Here is a 15,555-nt window from a genome sequence, read left to right as displayed (position 1 = left end):
ATATATATTGAATTTGGGATAGTTGCCTTCATCTCACTACTGTTTTCATTTTATGCATTACATTACGTTACAGTTCTTTTTCTGTTTTCCCTCTCCCATTTTCCATGATAAGACCAGGGGTACATGGTCAAATCAACAACCATTCTTTCGCCATTTCAATATCTTGGGCAGTTGTGCTTTCTCATGACTAGAGATGAGAATGTGAGCTCTTGGACACGTCGACATACACACAAGCAACTAAGACAAAACCATCACCAACGCGACTACTGACCCCAGGTACCATTCGAACTATCGACCAGGGTTGCTTGCGCGAAGAATCCCTCGACACTTCCGATCACCCCTACAAGCAAGGTTCCGGGAGGGTGATAATGATGATTAACTCGTCCATTTGCTTACAAGGCTGAAAATCTGGGGCCTTAGGTTCCATTTTGCTTTCAAGGGTGGATTCTCAGGGGTAACTAACTGAAAAAGAGAGGAGCTACGGAGTTGGTTTCCTCCAGGCTGGATTTATTTTCTGGTGTCATGTTCTTTCTTGTCTGTTTTGTTCTTCACATACACACATCCACACACACACACAAACTCTCTCTCTCTCTCTCTCTCTCTCTCTCTCTCTCTTTTATCTTCTCATCTGGCCTCAAATCCCTGGATTCTCCTTTCACTTTGTTCCTGTCTGTTACGTTATTATTTTGGCAGAGTGGTTGTATCAAGTTGCTGCGGATGGGCATGGCCTGGGACGATTGAAGGCCTCCATCGCACATATACTATAGTCTACCATAGTCTACATGTAACTAACAATTTTTGAAGAAATAAGACTTCAGAATAAAAGAAGTGGGTTCCCACTCCCATTTCTTCCACAGTTAATCTGTACAATGCCCAAATGCCCCGTATTGATATTGGCGCCCAACATTCGCGTTCTGGTGATAAAAAAACACCCCTGCGCCTGTCACAAGTCGAAGATAAGCGCCAGTCATTTTCTCAGTGAGCCGCCTCACGCAGCAGCAACCATTCCCCGCGTGTTCAAGCCTCAAAAAGGACGCATGTTTATTGTTTGTTGTTGTTGTCCGTCCTGGAACTCGGGTCCGTCGTTTTGAGATTCTCATCCAGCGCTACAAACTGTGGCTGGGGACCGAAATGGCAGCGTAAAAAAAAAAAAAAAAAAGTCTCGTACCTCGATCCTGAACCCAAACCGGCAATCTTGGCGTTTCACTAAGTTACAGAGAAAAACCCCCGTGTAACCACCGTACGTGCTAAGAATGGCAGCACAGTGTACGGTACGGTACGGTATCATCAGAAGGTTATAAGGCTGTTGGTATGTATGAGACGATGCCAGGAGAGGAAGAGCTCCGCGCGAGAGCTCCTTGGTAGGACAAGAAACAACGAGAGATACGAGTAGCTCATTTTATTTCTTCGTTTTCGGGGGTTCGATTGAACTTCGGTTGGAGTCTGGAGAAAAAGAAAGGTCGGCATTCCACGCGCCCCGACTGGATGAGCAGCTCGGCAGGATTTTGTGTGTTCTCATCACCTCAACTCTGGATTTCTCAGAATTCTCAGCTCAGATAAACGAAGCGGTCGTGCATGGTTGCTGGTGTGTTATTCTTACCATTGCTCCTCTGGTCCTTTGTTTCACAATGCATGAACGTGTTCCTGTCGCTCGCTGCGGTTCCTGCATGTTGTCTGTTCCTGCATGAAACTGTTTTGATGTCTTGGTAGAGTTTCTTATTCGGAAATATATAGATATAGATATAGATATATATAGATAACTATACATATAGATATATTTAGAGATATAAAACGAGAATTCATGCGTGCAGCAGAAACGAGCTGCCATAATTATCTTCTCCAGAACAGGAAGATAGTTACGGATGCATGAAGTAGATACATATATTCCGTGTGGTGCGAGGGATCGGAGCAAGTAAGTCCTCAAGGGCAGAGATGGCCACGAGGTTCCTTTTAATTTTTTTTTGTTTTGTTTTCAGATCCGCTGTTCAGACGGGAGCAATCATGAATAATGATAATGAATGAATGAGCAAGTTGAATCTGTAATCTGAGATCTTCTCTGAGATCTGAGATCTGGCCTGGAGATCTACCCTGCAAGATCTGTCTGTTGATCAACGAAGAGACGGACAATGTCCAAAAGATGGTCTAAATATAGAACATCATCGAGTTCTACAGGAGTACTTCGCCTCCTCTTCTTTTCTGTTTTGTTTGTTTCTTTAAAATAGAAAGAGAGTGTGTGAGATTCTCTAATTTCAAAGGGTCGCCAGTTCACAGACCGATGGCATTAGGGTAGCATCTCCAGATACATGAGGGTTCTCCTGTCTGAGAAGCCACAAGTGTCCTTTTTTTTTTTTTCCGTTTCCCCTGACAGCTTTCTTTTCTTTTTTTTCTTTTTTCTCTTCTTTGTTGAGCCGCGGTTCTGGGCCTGGGAAAAGTCGACAATTTTTTCCTTTCTTCGATCGCGATCGACAGAATCTAACGAGTGTGCAGGACAAGGAGAGAAACAAAAAGGGGAGGATCTGCAATGCAATGCAATGCCCCGAAAAAAAAAAAAAAAAAAAAAAAAAGTTGCAACGGCGGAGACCAAGCGCCTATTTCTGTTCCTGTTTAAACGGGTTCCAACTTGAAACGAAAATAAAAGAGCATGGGAAAAAGCTGGAAAGGAAGTTTAAAAAAATTGTCTTTCCCGAGCTTGCGCTATCGTGAGATTTAATATCAGACGAGAGAGAGAATGAATACATAAAACGATCTGCGCTCGATTCAATCAACCTTTCAGGCTTCAGCCTCCATCGATCGACATATGCCAAAGAAAAAAAGAAAGAAACGAACCTTAAGAAAAAAGAAAAGAAAAGAAAAGATAAAACACTTCCTCGTTAGGGAATAATTGGGGCCGGTTTTCTTTCCGACGTGTACGGAATACCTGGAGCGTGATAGTGATCCAGAATTGAATGAGATGCACCACAATAAATAATCCATCGTAAATAATCTCTCTTTGATGGCAAGAAGCAGAGTGTTCCAAGGTTGCCTTGCTGTGCCTAGAATGCCATGCAGAGGGTTATGATGATTCTTCTGACGACATCCCTTGTTCCTGTTCCCACCCACTTCTTCCGGACAGGTAAAACCTCCGTTGACAAGGGCCAGCCGTGGCGCGCATCTTGCTCTGAGATCTCCGAGGCGTGGGCGAGGCGTGGCGCGCCGTTAAGGCACTCATCACAACCCGAATTGAACGCCTGCTCAGTGCCAGCAGAATAAGTTCGAACTCATGATAAACTGCGATGGCAGGAGTGAGCCAGTCAGTCACGGAGGGGAAGTGCGAGAGAGCCCCATACCAGTATCTATCTACTCTTGAAGGCCGTTCTCGAACCTGGAGTTCATCAATCATTGATCCATGGCGACTGCAGTCCCAGCACCCACGGATCCAAGCATCTCTCACCCGCACCTGGACCATGGGCAACCTCAATCGCCATCTATTTAATTACCGATATCCTGCCAAGTTCGCCTTGGGGGATGAAATATTATTAACATCTGGGGGCTTGTCCCAACTAACAGACTAGCGCTATTTGAGCCTTTGAGGAGCCACACTGGCAGTCTGGCACCTCCGTGCTCCATCATGCTCCATCCACCTCTGTCTGGTGTCTTGTGCCCGCGAGATTGGTTGCGTTTTTAGCCTTTCTGTTCCTGAACCCAAAATGTTTCCCGTTCTGTTTTGGAGTTAATGCGCTGTAAATACAAGTACGCGAGTGTGAGAACGGCTGTAAGATTTATTACACAGTTACATTGGTCAAGAAGTTACCTGAGTATAACATACATACAGAACATACATCGGTACAGGGGGCCCCGGCATGGGCGTAATCTCAGCGGCACCGTGGCCTAAGCCCTAGGCCCCGTTGCGGCTAGCCGGCGTGGGCCAGCGTGGGCCAAGCGAGCCAAGTGGGCCTGGGCGTGGGGACGGGCGGCGTGCGGCGGGCGGCGCCAGAGGGCAGTGGACGTGTACGATGTGTATTGGGCGTGTACGCGGTATGGGGTTACTGTACCCCATGTGGCTTGCAGCCAAGTTGTCGGACCCCGTACTGCGTATGTATGTATGTATGCATGTACTATGTATGCACTCTGTACGGTATGGAACAGGGCCGGGTTCCCCCCTTCCCGCTTCGTGGGCTTCATCCTCCATCTCACTCTTTGTCTCTCCTTATCTGCTTCTGCTCTTCCTCTCCTCATCTCTCCCTTCGTCTCTCCTCCTTCTCCTTCTCCTCCGTCGCCATCCTCAACGTCGACTGTCGACAGTCCAGTCGTTCTTCTCCTCCCCTCCCTCCTAGCGACCCCTTCAGAACCGACAATCCCTTTTTCGTGCGTTGTTGTCTCCCCCTTTTTGACTCCTCCACAAACCCCTCCTCCCTCCAGTTTGCGCGATGATATAAATAGCAAATCTCAACTACAAAGATGAAATAAACATGAAATAAACAAAACTACTGACGCCAGAGGTCACAAAAATGTGCATATAGATCTCCTCCGTACCCGTTTCAACTGTCATCGTCGCCAGCCATTTCTCTGCCAAAGGTCCTTTTGGTGCCGCTCGTTTCACCACAGCCCCGATCTTTATAGCTGTATTATCATTATATCTGTCGTCCGCATTCTTCCCAAAGGGCATCTGCATTCCTTGCCGGTCCCATCACGTTCTCTTCCATCTTCCTGCTCGGGTCCAAAAATATTTTGATATATATATATATATATATTTTCTGAATATATTTTTGACCGGGAAAAGCCATTTTTTTCGACCTGTGGAACGTGTGAAATAAGGAGAGAGAAGGTCAAAAGAAAATATATAAAAGACAAAGTACTTTGGGAAACGTTGTTATTTGGTTTATCGAACCGGATGAGGTCGATCATATAATCGATATATCGATCGATATTTATAGCGAATATTTATCGCAGATTACCCGGTGAAGCTGGATCGGATCCTAAGGTCTCGCTCGATAGCAAATCGACTGCGTGGTTTCTCCACGAAGTTTCAATTACACATCCCCATAACCCTTGTTCTGTGAGTCCCTTGCTTTGGCTCTGGAATATGACAACCTAGGCCGCTGGGAAGAAAGCATCGAATCTTGAAAACAAACGGGAGACGAACCGTCCACATTGCGCCCAGGCAGTTTTGTCGAATTTTTGCTTGATTTCCTCCATTTACCACCACGACGAGCGAGGCGGTAGGTAGCATTATTGCTTCCTGCCTGACTTTTGTTCCAGGAAGCTGAAACTTTCGGCTTCCTCGTCGCTCCTTAGGTTATTTTTTTTTTCTTTTTTCTTTTTCCTGGGGGATTTTTGTCCCTTTCCACTCCTTTGATCGGTAAGCATTTTTACTATCTCTTAGCGTTTCCCCCTACTGATTATTTCACCTGTGTGTTGCAATTGAATGTTGTTGAATGTTCTTTAAATCCAATTCAATCACATTCAGATGTGCCTGCTGATCTTGACTCCTTTTGGTTGCTTTTTGATATATCTATAAAATATGCCACGCATGCTAACCCATGGATAGAAACACGAACATTCGGGCGACTTTTTGTCGTTATTCGCTCTTTTTCTATCTCGCCGAAAGACAATTGTAAAATATCCTTCCCGAATTCGTGTCTGGTGTCGTAGTATCTAATCCGGATATTGCAGTGTTGACTCTTCCATTGAAGGCTGAACCCGTTCGCGATATCAATAAATAGCGAGAAAGCGCTAGCCTAACTGCGCCTACCGTCAATATGCGGGTCACAACATCCTCGATCCTGGCGGCCATTTTGTCGGTGGCTCCCATTTGCGAAGCCGCCAAAGCCGGTGTAGCATATGGACCAAAGTACTACTTCCCACGAGAAGTGAATCGCGACTATGGCTTTGCTGCTCCTGTAGAAAAGCGCGCTCCGCAAGTCGATCCAGGTACTACTGTCGTCGTCGTCCCTGTAACTGTCTACGTAGATCCTGAAGGAACCCGATTCACGCTCGGAAATCAACAGCCTACAGCAACCGTCGGCTCGGGAAATGAAGACCCTGAAGATACCCCTGAATCAAACTCCTTCGGCGGAATCAATGTCGGGCCACCAAATGTATTTTCTGCTCCGTCGGTCTCAGTCTCGGGAACACAAGGAGTCTCATATGAGAAGGTTGCCCAGACAGGCTTCCCGGCTCAGACACCGACTCCGACTCCGACACCGACACCGACTCCGTCTCCGTCCCCATCTAGCAGCACGAAACCCTTGTTTGATGGCTTTCCATCACTTAAGCTTCCGGACGCTGATACTCCCTCTTCACCTCTTGTTGATGGCACTGCCAGCACCCCGAGCTATAGCGACACGGCAACTCAAACCGCGAGCGAAACACCCAGGGAAACGCCCAGCGAAACACCCAGCGAAACACCCAGCGAACCACCCAGGGAATCACCCAGCGAAACACCCAGCGAACCACCCAGGGAATCACCCAGCGAACCACCCAGCGAAACCCCAAGCCGAACGACAGATGGCCCAATTCTTTCTCTTCCAACTCTGTTCCCAAGTGAAGAGCCATCGACCACTCCAGGAAGCGAATCATCTACCCCTTCGAGCACTAGGTCGGATGTGACAGATTTGACACCGCTTCCTACCTCCACTTCCACCCTGGGCCTTCCCACGCTCAGCATTCCACCAATTATTACGCCAACCCCGACACCATCCACGCCACCATCCTCGACACCATCCCCGACACCACCCCCGACACTGTCCCAGTCGTTGCCCATCACATCGGCCCCTGGCAATTCCACTATCCCGCCTTTCCCAACAGCCACAGAGTTGCCCCCAGACACCACGGCCCCTATCCCGACCGACAGTAGCAGCACTATCGTGATACCCACCCCGACTACCACTCCGTCTGGCGTTTTCCCCAATCCGACAGATCGCCCAACAGGATGGGTTCCGCCTAATAACTCTACCATTGTACCGTCTCCGACAATCTCACCGCCACCGGCACCGTCGTCAACGGAATCTGATATGCCAATATCTACGGATTCGTTGACCTCGATGATCGTTCCGACAAGCATTGTCTTCCAACCGACCCTAGTCCCGCCAAACCCATCGGAAACGAATAAGCCCACCGCCCTTCCTAGAATTATCTCTCCCGAGATGGGCATTCCCAAAGCACCAGCTGATTCGAGATTGATTCAGGTCGGGTTCAACAGCTCACTCTCGTATGAGTTTGTCGTTTCAAACGGGGCTTCGAATCTTCAAATCTTTACGTTCACTCCTAAGGGCGTTAGCTTCGGTTTACAAATATCATTGGATCTTGTCAAAGCGCATTCCATCCAACCTTATGACACGCTACAATCACGTATGTACACACCTACATTGGTCCTGATGTATATCCCCGAGGACCTGGTCAACGAATTATCCCTCCAAATCCATAGCCCCTATTCGCGCCTGTACCAGAACCCGGACCCGTCCATCGCCAAGCTCATGTCCATGATTGACCCGTCTATCCCCCTCATCCCGGGAGGAGGACCACTTAATCAGCAAACTTATGGTCCAGGCGGCGGCGGTAGCTCTACCGATCGTCCAGGTAATGGTAAAAGCGGCTCCGGCTCTGGCGGAGATGATGACGAAGCCGAAGGACCTGGCGGTTCAGGCGGATCCTCCAACGTCAAGGCCACATCCGTCGGAATCGGTCTTGGCGTCGTTGGTGGCGCGGCAATGTACGGCGCTGCGATGTTCTTCGTAGCTCGCCGGTACCGCAAGAAGCGCAAGCTCCACCGCCGCACCAGCTCACTGACAAGCGGCATGGGCGAGATTGGTGTGGCTGTTTCCGCCCCTCCTGTACCGACTGCCACCGATGCTTTGATGAGTGGTGGTCGCACGGATGGATATACCAGCCCGACCCCATATGCCACACGGGATAGCCACAGCAGTGGCTCAGGCAGTGGACGGAATCAAATGATCAGCGCGCCTGTCATGACTGAGAACTCGCTTGGGTGGAATTAGGGACACCTTTTTTTTTGTTCCTTTCTTTTGATTGTTTTATTTCTTTGCCTTCTTCGTTTGTAAAACTTTCTCGTCTCTTTTTTTTCTTCAGCCGTGATTGGTTGGTTTCTCTTTCAATTAGAATTGGTCTAATCGCGATACGCGACACGGCAAATTGTTGCATCGCAAAGCTGCAGTGCGGCATTTTTTGTGGCTTCGACCTGCCGCTTTCAAACTAATCTAACGAAAGCAACCATTTCCGTTTCGTCCTTGGTTAATAGGAAAGGAAGAGGAGGAGGAAGAGGGAAATCAAAGACGGAGAAGACCAAAAGAAAAAAGAGCAAACGAAAGAAAACAAGAAAAAAGGGGTGGAGGGAAGAAAGGAGGACGGCAAAATTAGATCCCAAATCAATCCTTCATTTTTTCCCTTCGATTTTTTTTTGTCCTTTCCTATTTTTTTATGTCCTTTCTTCAAAACATAATCACTTAGTTGTTTTTAAACCCCTTATAACTATGCTATGCTTTTTTTTTTTTTTTTTTTTTTTCCTAACACGCTATCTATTATATTATATGAATGAAAAGAAAAAAAAATACACATGTACAAATACCCACGCCCACACAAGACTTGTGCATATTACCGATCAATTATACGGTCTTTTTCTTTTCTTTCCCTCCAATATGTTCTATTCATTCCATTGATTCAATGTCCGGACCATTGGGGTTTCCAGCCCGTCAAGATTTATATATATACCTCCTTATATATGGTTCATGTTTGTTCTTGGCTTTCCCATATCACTCACTTATCACCTTCCATATTGCTTCCTCCCAACCCCTTTCCTGTATTTCGTGTGCCTTAACATCAACTGACTTCGACTATTATCCTCATTCTTTCTTCTTTTGCATTCCACTTACACTTAACATTTTACCACCTCCCCATTCTTATTATTTTACTTGTTTCCACCAATGTCCAGTGTTACTATTTTAGTTTCACGAGGCAGCAGAAAAAACATAAAACATAGAAGAAATAAATGACGAAAATGAATTGGCTTTTGAAAGATATAATAGAATACAGATCTATATGAGGCATGATGTATACAGACAGCAGAGAAAAAGTACGAGCTTGTTCATCCTTCTACTCTTCTTCATACCTTTTTATTCTTCCTTCCTCATTCTGGTTTCCACCCTCCGCCTCCGTTACATACCATCCCATCCGAACATGTATGTATCTTCAACAGCTATAAGCCGCTGGAAGAAAACAAAAGAAAAAGGTGCAAAAAGCGCCATTCATTCCCCGACTGGCCCGTATTAAACACACACCCCAGAAACGAGTCCCCAACCCAAAGGACCCTCCAGTCCTCCATATAGATATAGATATAGGTATAGAGGATTACTCGACCAGCGCCGTCTTGAAGATGCTGTTTTTTTTTTATTATTATTATAAGTAGTAATCATTTCTAACCAGGACGGGCTTACGTGAGAGCGCTCTTATGCTCGATGGCAGAGGAATATTATTACTTTCCGCGAATGATTTCCTGTTTACTGGCCTTTCTGGACTCGCGATTACATGGACTGGGACGACGGCATGAAGCAGTGTCGGACATTGTGTGAAAGTTCCCCCCCTCCCCTTTCTGGACAAACGAGACGGACGGTGTGTCGGCTCGTCTAGCTCTAGCCATCCCCCCCTTTTTATATAAAATAAATAAATAAATAAATATAAATCAAAAAAAAAAAAAAAAAAAAAAAAAAAAAAAAAAACAAATCAACAATCAAAAATCTTAACAAGGCGCGTCGAGGACGACCACCTCGGGGCCATGACTTGCCTGCCCCTCCCTATCCTGTCCATCGGCTGCTAACATTGTCGGTCCCGTGCATGAATTTTGAATCCCCCCAGAATCAAAAATGAGCACGCGTTGCTTTATAAAAAAAAAAAAAAAAATCCCCATCGCTAATCCATCCAAGCCCATGCATGCATGGCTACCATTTACGGGCCCCATTATTGACAAAAAATATTAGATTTGATTGATTGATTGATTGATTGACTGATTGGCTTTACGTAGAAAACGCCCCCAACGTGGAAAGTTCGTCGCGCGCTTTTTTTTTTCATGGAAGCTCTCCTCCACTGTCTCCCTCACGCAACTTACCCCCACCCGTCCGACGCAGCAAACCCGAGGCTAGGCGCTGACCGGATGCCCCGATATGCTCAAAACGGCATACGTACCTAGCCATGGCGCCAGGTGAGATAAGGGGCAGAGAGCACATTGATGGCTCAGGGGCAGCACGGGCCTCCAATGCTGCTGCTGCTGCTGCTGCTGCTATACCGATGCAAACTAGTTAAGAGAAGAGTGGGGTTAAGAAGAAAGCGGAGGCGGAAAAGGAAGGACAGAAACATTTGGAAATATGTAATCTTGAAGTAAATTATATTAGTAGATATGGTGGGTGGGTGGAATAGAATCGACCGGATACGGCCACAAAAAAAAATTAGAAAAGTAAGTAAAAGTAAAAAAGTAAATGGAGGCCTTGACACCCCCTCGCAGAGAAATTTAACACATATCCCCCACCCCTCCTTTCAAAAGAGCAGGCGCATCATCTAACGTTAACTACCAATCATACGTATCATGGGTTTCGGTTTTCCTTGAAAATCCCCTGCCGTGTCTATCCAATACAATCTGCGGGTGTAACTGCTCACCAGCTGCGCGGCCGTTGTGCGAATGGCTGTTCCAGATCCCTGACAATGTGCCATGTAGATCCTACCATCCTGAAGCAAGAGTATTTGAGGATAGCGTAAGGACTGGCTGAAGATGAGGGCTGGATTTTGGCGGTTGCAAACGTGCCCGTCTGGAGACGCTGGGGCGGGCACCTCATGTGAACCTTGGCTCTCAATGCCTTTCGTTGCGCTAGGGAAAAGTAGCCATCACACAAACACGCACATGTACACACACAAAAACCAGAACAACCCTCTTATGTCACCTTCGGCGGCTCCATCTTCCGCGATTTGGTTATTGGTAGATCTTGGGGGAGGTGTGACGGCCTGGCAATGCCTTAGCCGCCAGCAATTGCGCTCTGGGCATACTGTTGGTTCAGCGACCACTCCACCGCCGGGCGTCACACGATTAGCACCTGAGACAGCGATGGGAGGCTGGATTGCATTTGGGCAAGATACAGTATGGTCCGCGCATCGCAAGACGAGAGTGAGAGTGAAGGGGAGGAAGGTAGGATATAAAAACGTACAGGCCACAGAATCGAATCCTAGGCCAGGCAGGTTGTGAATGCAGGAGGAGATGAGCGACAGCTGCAGTGGTGACAAAGAAGTTTGCATAAATGAAGAAATCCATCGCTAACGGGTAGAACGCAAGGGGAAGCAGGAAGTATACCTATCATAGTGCTGCAATGACGAGAGTGGGGGAAGAAAAGACAGCATCCTCTGCACCCGGTGAAGCAGGGTGGGGGAGAGCCGTGAGGTGATATGCCATATCCCGAAGAGGCAGGCCTCAAAAGACATTTATGAAAATTTAGAACTGTGAAGGCGGGCCAAGAACCAGAACCATAAAAAGTGAAAGTAAAAATGCAAAGAAAAGAATAAAGAACTTAACAAAAAAACAATGGATCCTCCAACCCCAATTTTGTTTTCCCTTATATTTTGCTTTGCCCCTTTCCCAAATAATCGAATTCTTTTGTCCCCAAAATCGAAGACTCGCACAGTACTCCTTTGGAAACAAAAAAACAAAACAAAACAAAACAAAACAAAACAAAACAACGGAAAAATAAAATAACAAAATAAAGGCCCCACGACACCTTTATTCGATGACCCTTTTGGGGAGACGAGAAGGCGAAAACTTGTATACGTAGAAGACGGGGTTGTATGGACCGGGATAGGCTGCAGAGCCATGGCTGGGGCATTCCGGGGGGGGACTAACCCCACCATTCTGAGGAGTGTTATCGCCAGCTGGGGTGCGCCGCATTAAGTCCGCCCCGTCCCTCCATGGCTTCTTTTTGGATCAAGAAGATTTGTCTTTGCAAGCCAAAAGTATAAATAGTTTGCTGTTTCTGATTAGGTTATTTGTTTCGAGTAGTAAATTATGGATCAGGGAACGAGGAACGATGAACGGGGAACGAGCAACGAGCAACGAGCAACGAGCAACGAAGGTATGGTATGGTGCCACCGAATTTAGGTGTGACGCAAAGAAGTGTGACGGACGTAGTAGGCGGGGTATGGATAATTAATGTTGTTGATCTTCAAGAGGAGAATGGCTTCGGGAAACATTCGAGAAGTCTCCCTTGTCAGGTTGGTGTTACACCATCGCCTCAATTATGATGCCCGTATATTATTGATGCCCTTGAGTTCGACTTCGCTGTTGTGAATTACAGTGCGTCAGCTCGATCAATATTGTCTTGTTTTAGCTGGCTGGCTACATCTGGGGGAGGGCAAAAAAGAAATACAATGTCAGATAGTGTGAGGCTGCTTTCGAATATGGAAGGGGGCGCAAGTCGCCACTGCAGAAGGTTAACCCAGATAGGTGGGTGGTCTGCCGCAGGCGGGATGGAGCCAAAGCTTAGGTAGTAATTATTCAGAAAAGATTCAGGCACGAAGAGCGGTGAAAAAAAAAAAAAAAAAAAAAAAAAAAAAAAAGACGCAAAATGGCAAGGGCAAAAGTGGCATTAGAAATAGGTGAGAAACGCTCCACGGCTGTCCAGTACTTACAAAACAAGAGTCGAGTTTGGAGGGATGAGCCCCGGGAAGCCACTAGCAGGTGGCAATGAAACAAACAGTCAGTGATCTGATAAGAAGCTTGAAGCCCCCATTTCTTTGAATGCCAGGGTCATCCCAAGTTACACCTTTGCAGGTAATTAATAGAGACGAGATGGGGGTAATATTTTATTCATTCCTCCAAATCTATTTCTGGATACTTTTTGCACAGGGATCAGACAATAAAATAAACATACCGGTCTCCGTACGCATAGTCTCTGTAGCACAAAATCCAAAACGGAAATTATTAGCTAAACGTTCGCTTTCCATGAAATGATGACAATTGGATGAAATGATGCATTCTTTTACAGTAAAGATTCAAAACGGCTCGGCAAACGGGACGACTCACCCGCTGATTGTTAGAATGCTCTTTTCGCCGAGGGTCATATTCATAACCGCCTCATCCCATCCTTAGGTTCAAGTGTCAGCCGGGAATTTGCCAGAGCGTTGATACCATTTTTCCTCAAAAAATTTTCCGGGGAGGGTGGCTCGTGATCTAGCATGCTTGAAGCATAGCTAGCCACCCAAACAAGAGAAATGGCGCAAATACCTCGAATGACCTTTCCAATGCCGATTGTGGTTTTAAAGTCTCCTCTATCTTTGGACGAATCAAACCTATTCCGGATTTAAACGGTCAGTATAAGATCGATTTTCCTTTTTTGCCCTTTCCCTGCGCTTCTATATTTCCCCAAATCGATTGCGAAACTCACTCGTCTCCCATAAAATGCTTATCGGCGGCTGTGGGGTCATAGAGGCATCCTGTGTAGTCGATCACAACTTCGTCACCTGTCGTGGGCTTGTTGACCCCATTGCCGTTCCTAAGCACTTTCTTTGTGACACCCATAGCGAAGGACCCGAGAGGATAGCTGCAAAATCGATATATAAGGCTAGTGAAATGGGAGAGTTGTATGCTTTTTGAACCAAATGCGGAACGAGAAATAACGAGTGTTCGACAGAGGTCTCGTATGGTGAAACGATCGGAAGCTGACAAGTGTCTAGTTGCAAAGTGCTCTCAGTCAAGGGAAGAGCGGGAGAGGAGGTGCACTATATACTTGATGTGAATGGCTTGGGGGTGGGGCAAAACCAGTCCCGTGTGGTTTGAACTGGGGAAGTGCGAAAGGAGTTCGAGAATAGATTGCAAAATAATATTCTACAACTTTGATAATTTTTAAAAACAAGGTACCACCAGAGAATCTGGGACGAAACGCGAGAGAATGATAAATAAAGAGAAGAACGGATTCACAAGTCTATCCGAGCAATTGGATTGAAGCTCAAAAGCAATCCGCTGCAGCTTGCCACATCACACATGCGATTCTTTTTCGACTCAACGTAGCACCTCCCACAGCAACATCCCTGAATTTTGCTTCGGGGGAATGTCAGCTTTGGGGCCCACGGGTTGAAAGCTCAGTGGTTTCCGGATGCAATCCACTGCGGGAATCGCGTTGAAATCTTATTAGTCAACTTTCAAAGCAAAATGTGTCGCGATGCAGAGTTTTGAGTCTTTGGCCTGGACACTTTTATTGAGGAATGAACCTGAGTATCCGCACGCTTGGCTGGATTCACCCCATCCAATGGCCGGATGTTAAGGAGAGAATTATCATTTTAGTGGCGAGCAAGCCTCTGCAGATAGGCTGACACCCTGAAATCCAACAGACGGGGTTTGGCGCAGGCGTGCAGTAGATCGGACGCCACGGACACCAGAGCGCCAGGTCATGGACTCATGGTCCCATGAGGACTCTGGCTAGTGGTTCAACTGGCTGCCAATGGTTGGTGCCCCGCTTCGAGGTCTAGAGCGTGTCTAGATTGTTCGACCCCTCTCCGAAGGAGGGCCCCAAGGAATTCGTCAAAGGTCGGCAATGATGGTCCTGTCGGAGGATCCGCGGCCGACTGACCAGCAGCGATATAAGTTGTGCAGTGGAAAGGAGCAAGGGTGTTCAATACGCAGCCGTTTGCGTGAACCACAAACAGTGCTCTAGGCTATTCCCCGCCTTCTGCCCGTGACAGGTCTGCTGATGGATGAGCTTCGAGACTCCGATTGCTGTGTCCGGCAGTGATTGTGGGGAGATTGGACGGCGGGATGTTGCAATGCGCTGGTGATGTTGGTCGTTGAGTCCAAGGTGACCTCGGAATGCTCGCCATCCAGCCCTAAACAATGGCGGCTGCATACGTAATCCGCCCGCCATCTGGCCATCCCTGTGGGCTTCGCGCGGCGCTGCTGCGACATTGTCCCTGGCCCGATCACAACCTCCAGCGGCTCCAAGTCAAAGGCAGGCCGGGGATGGATGCAGTGGGTAGTGGGTGGGCTGACAGCGCTCAGCCAGGACCATGTTAGGATTTCCCTCCCCTCGTTCGTGTCCTCTGGAATCGATGGTCGTTCTTCCACCGGTGTGTGTCATTGCTACTACTCACAATTCCTGTTTGGACGGAAATACCACCCTACCAGTAGGGCGAATATAGGCTGTCTGGGTCCAATAGCAAATGGACACTTATAACCGTCGGAAATTTACTCTTATACTATTCGTATCCTGCGCTCTCTGGTGTCGCTGGTCTGGTCGGCTTCGGCTGCGTGTTCATCTTTATATCGATCAAAGCACCCCTTTCACTTTTATGACTTGCATGGTAAGGTCGCCAGAAAAACGCTGTTACGCCTGATTATCCCTCAAATCGTCCAGGAGAGTTGCTTGGAAGTTGGTGCCTGAAAAGGCCCCCATTATTACCAATATTGATGGGATTCCCAACGATCGCACAAAGAATCCTCATCGGCTCTTTCATCAATCCTTCCGACTTGGCACTTAATTCTACGCAAGACTTGAATGTGAAGATTCCCAGAGGTAAGACGTGAAGCCAAACATTGAA

The 15,555-nt window shown here is 47.2% G+C and overlaps 6 protein-coding genes across 6 annotated transcripts; 2 read left to right on the top strand and 4 right to left on the bottom strand.

Moving 5' to 3' along the window:
* Positions 1-3,052: 3,052 nt before the first annotated feature.
* HCBG_07186 (uncharacterized protein) lies at positions 3,053-3,445 on the bottom strand (the record flags this gene model as incomplete). The annotated part of the gene is made up of 1 exon (XM_045434235.1): positions 3,053-3,445. The coding sequence occupies one exon, from the start codon at positions 3,443-3,445 to the stop codon at positions 3,053-3,055; it is 393 nt and encodes a 130-aa protein (XP_045285026.1).
* Positions 3,446-3,867: 422 nt separating this feature from the next.
* Positions 3,868-4,645, bottom strand: HCBG_07185 (uncharacterized protein; the record flags this gene model as incomplete). Its single annotated transcript, XM_045434234.1, has 2 exons — positions 3,868-4,392; positions 4,472-4,645. The coding sequence occupies 2 exons, from the start codon at positions 4,643-4,645 to the stop codon at positions 3,868-3,870; spliced, it is 699 nt and encodes a 232-aa protein (XP_045285025.1).
* A 1,093-nt stretch (positions 4,646-5,738) lies between these two features.
* On the top strand, positions 5,739-7,976 carry HCBG_07184 (uncharacterized protein; the record flags this gene model as incomplete). Its single annotated transcript, XM_045434233.1, has 1 exon — positions 5,739-7,976. One exon carries the CDS (start codon positions 5,739-5,741, stop codon positions 7,974-7,976), a length of 2,238 nt encoding a protein of 745 aa, XP_045285024.1.
* A 2,777-nt stretch (positions 7,977-10,753) lies between these two features.
* Positions 10,754-11,221, top strand: HCBG_07183 (uncharacterized protein; the record flags this gene model as incomplete). The annotated part of the gene is made up of 1 exon (XM_045434232.1): positions 10,754-11,221. The coding sequence occupies one exon, from the start codon at positions 10,754-10,756 to the stop codon at positions 11,219-11,221; it is 468 nt and encodes a 155-aa protein (XP_045285023.1).
* A 753-nt stretch (positions 11,222-11,974) lies between these two features.
* HCBG_07182 (uncharacterized protein) lies at positions 11,975-13,689 on the bottom strand (the record flags this gene model as incomplete). Its single annotated transcript, XM_045434231.1, has 6 exons — positions 11,975-12,304; positions 12,655-12,696; positions 12,897-12,917; positions 13,049-13,109; positions 13,250-13,314; positions 13,410-13,689. 6 exons carry the CDS (start codon positions 13,541-13,543, stop codon positions 12,262-12,264), a joined length of 366 nt encoding a protein of 121 aa, XP_045285022.1.
* Positions 13,690-14,633: 944 nt separating this feature from the next.
* HCBG_07181 (uncharacterized protein) lies at positions 14,634-15,095 on the bottom strand (the record flags this gene model as incomplete). Its single annotated transcript, XM_045434230.1, has 2 exons — positions 14,634-14,953; positions 15,008-15,095. 2 exons carry the CDS (start codon positions 15,093-15,095, stop codon positions 14,634-14,636), a joined length of 408 nt encoding a protein of 135 aa, XP_045285021.1.
* Positions 15,096-15,555: the final 460 nt, after the last annotated feature.

Source organism: Histoplasma capsulatum (genome assembly GCF_000150115.1).
Source record: "Histoplasma capsulatum G186AR genomic scaffold supercont2.11, whole genome shotgun sequence".
Taxonomy (NCBI): Eukaryota; Fungi; Ascomycota; class Eurotiomycetes; order Onygenales; family Ajellomycetaceae; genus Histoplasma; species Histoplasma capsulatum.
Note: the sequence above shows the minus strand (reverse complement) of the source record. Positions and strands in the feature narration are given on the sequence as shown.